Source organism: Sinocyclocheilus rhinocerous, unplaced genomic scaffold (assembly GCF_001515625.1).
Source record: "Sinocyclocheilus rhinocerous isolate Xijiao unplaced genomic scaffold, SAMN03320098_v1.1 scaffold228, whole genome shotgun sequence".
NCBI lineage: Eukaryota > Metazoa > Chordata > Actinopteri > Cypriniformes > Cyprinidae > Sinocyclocheilus > Sinocyclocheilus rhinocerous.
Window position 1 is genome coordinate 107,585 of NW_015634565.1, and position 2,576 is coordinate 110,160.

Below are 2,576 nucleotides of genomic sequence, written 5' to 3' on the forward strand. Positions count from 1 at the left end.
AGGAAAAAAAATTAACTTAAATGATTTTAGCAAATGGCTGCAATATAACAAAGAGTGAAAAATTTAAGGGGGTCTGAATACTTTCCGTACCCATTGTATATATGTAATTTGTTTACTTGCAAATATGAAAAAAAGTCTGATAACTAATTTTTTTATTTAGATTTTACAGTCAAAATAATCTATGCATGAGATTCACTCTTCAGTGCATGTGTATCTGGTGTCAGTGTCTGGTGTGCTTATGCATGCGTTCATGTGTCACCTGGTTCTTCCAGCCATGATGCATCCAACTCATCTGAGCTGATCTCACCCAGACTAGGGGTGGGACTGAAATCATCCTCCGACCCTGACGACACGCGTCTCTGGGGCCTCGTCTTCACGGTTACCACTGCTACCACACAGGAGCAAGAGAAACATGAAAGGAGGATAACTGTGCAGAAATCTTACAGGCACAGCAGCCAAAAACAGCTGGTTTGATTCTACAGGTCACAGAGAGGCTAAACGACTAACGTTAGAAAAGGCTTTGAAGGGGAAAACAAGAGAAGTATAATCAGACCCTTTCACAGCTGCGTCTCACCTGGTTTCTGTGGTAACGGTGCAGGCGTGGGGAGGGTTTCTCTCAGGACGAGACCTCGCACCTCGTCCTTCAGCTCTGAGACGGTGACTCTAAAACACACACAGAAAATAAAGCGCCCTCCTTTAGTCAAGACTATTAGCGTTAACAAAAACTAAAAGCATTAAAAACCTTTTTATTACTTAAGAAAATCAACACTAATTGACATAAATTGTGCTGTTTAGTTTGCATAATTTAAAGGTGTTCCTTTTTACACACTGTTCTTTTTTAATTAATAGTCAGGTTTGCACGCGCGACCAAAATAAAACATGCGCTGGGTAAATAAGTTCAGACCGCTCATTTGCGCACCGAAATGGTTGACAGCTATTAATGCACAATCACATTTTTATTATTTAATTAAAAAATAACTAAATAAAGTGCAATAATACTATTATTAATTATTTGATTTTTTTATAGTTATATTTAATGGGTCACACTACGTGCAGTGTGAGCAATAAAAACCAAAACTCCAGGTGCTCTCATGACAACCAGACTGAAAACCTTATGTGCACCCGTTAATAATTAATTCAGAGTATAGTAAAGATACACACTAAATGATTTCACTTTTTGAAATTTGGCTCACAACACTGGAAACATGAGTTATGAAATGCTACAATTATTGAGATGAAATCAAAATTGGCAATTTACTTTAATGCACGTACTGTGACTGATTCAACAATGCATTTTGTTCTAAAAACAAAAATAAACATTTATGTAAACATGCTCCAAATACTGGCTTTGAATATATTTAAAATGTCTGGACATCGTGTTGCATTATCATATTCAAAACACTTGTTCTGCATTATTTTAAATAATACGATTATTACTATTATTTCAATTATTTTTTCTCAACTAAAACAAAATAAAATATTTATTATTTACTCTACTTATTTACTAAATATTTATTTGCCAAAGCAGAATTTCTCGTTTTTCGAGTTTACTACTAAAATAACAAAAACTAAATAAAACATTGTAACAAAATCTATACAGACACATTAAAACTAATAAAACCGAAGAGCACAAAAACTTTTAATTATTAAAAACAGAAAATCTCAAATTAATAAATATGAAATAAAATTCAAATATTTGCCAATAATAGTATTGTTTATCAGCGATATTAAAAATAACACTGAGCGCATTTACATGCACGTTCTTAAGCCGATTATGCTTAATAAGCCGAAAACACACTTGGTCATGTAAACGCGGTAACCCGTTTTCTTTTATCGGAGTAAGGTCATAAACGGCATTTATTGCCTCTTACTCCGATTTCGCACGGCATGTAAATGCAATAACCTGCTTTCTGTCGGCTTATTGAAGTGCGCATGTGTGATACGTGACAGGAACGCATCGTTAGTGCAGATTTAAGCGCATCTAGACCGAGCAAACGTCTTGCAGTAAAGAGAGAAGGAAACATATCACAAAAGCAGACTTTTCATGACTCCGAAAATAATAAAAATGTGTTCTCATCTCGTGCAGCAGAAATAGAAGTGGTTCAGTCACAATGCTGCGTTTATAACTGCATGAGAGGATAATATATGAGCTGTAAGTTTCCCGAAATGTTGCAAGCTTAATTTAACATCACAACTGAGAAATGTATGGAATACTCGGAGTCAGATACACAAATGATTATATTTTGACGTCACTACAGGGAAATAACCTGATTTATTAATGAAGTCATGTAAACGCAACTTACTTGCGTTGTCAGGTTACTGATGTATGTAAACAGGGAATTTTTTCTCACAATATTTGTGAGTTATCAGCTTACTGGTGTGCATGTAAACGTGCTAATTGACTGTCAAAAGGAGGGATTTGAAATCTTTGGAGCAGTATCCCCAAGCACCTTTTTTGTGAGGTTTAACATGATCATCCCATCCTCAGCTCCAGTAGAGCGTTTATTTTCCTTTGCTGGACTGATCAACCGGCCCCATCGACGATGCCTAAATGCTACACTTTTTGAAAAACTTGT

The 2,576-nt window shown here is 35.6% G+C and overlaps 1 protein-coding gene across 2 annotated transcripts in view; it reads right to left on the reverse strand.

The window, feature by feature from the left end:
• The window catches only part of LOC107745915 (golgin subfamily A member 6-like protein 2), a 12,307-nt gene that overhangs the window by 1,553 nt on the left and 8,178 nt on the right, over positions 1-2,576 (reverse strand). Inside the window, exons 9-10 of one of the 2 annotated variants that reach the window (XM_016559952.1) lie at positions 575-663; positions 260-385 (exon numbers count right to left, since the gene is read on the reverse strand). In XM_016559952.1, the coding sequence (XP_016415438.1) occupies positions 260-385; positions 575-663 (215 nt within the window). Of the gene's footprint in view, positions 1-259; positions 389-574; positions 664-2,576 lie in introns of both variants that reach the window. The other variant, XM_016559951.1, reaches the window with a different exon arrangement.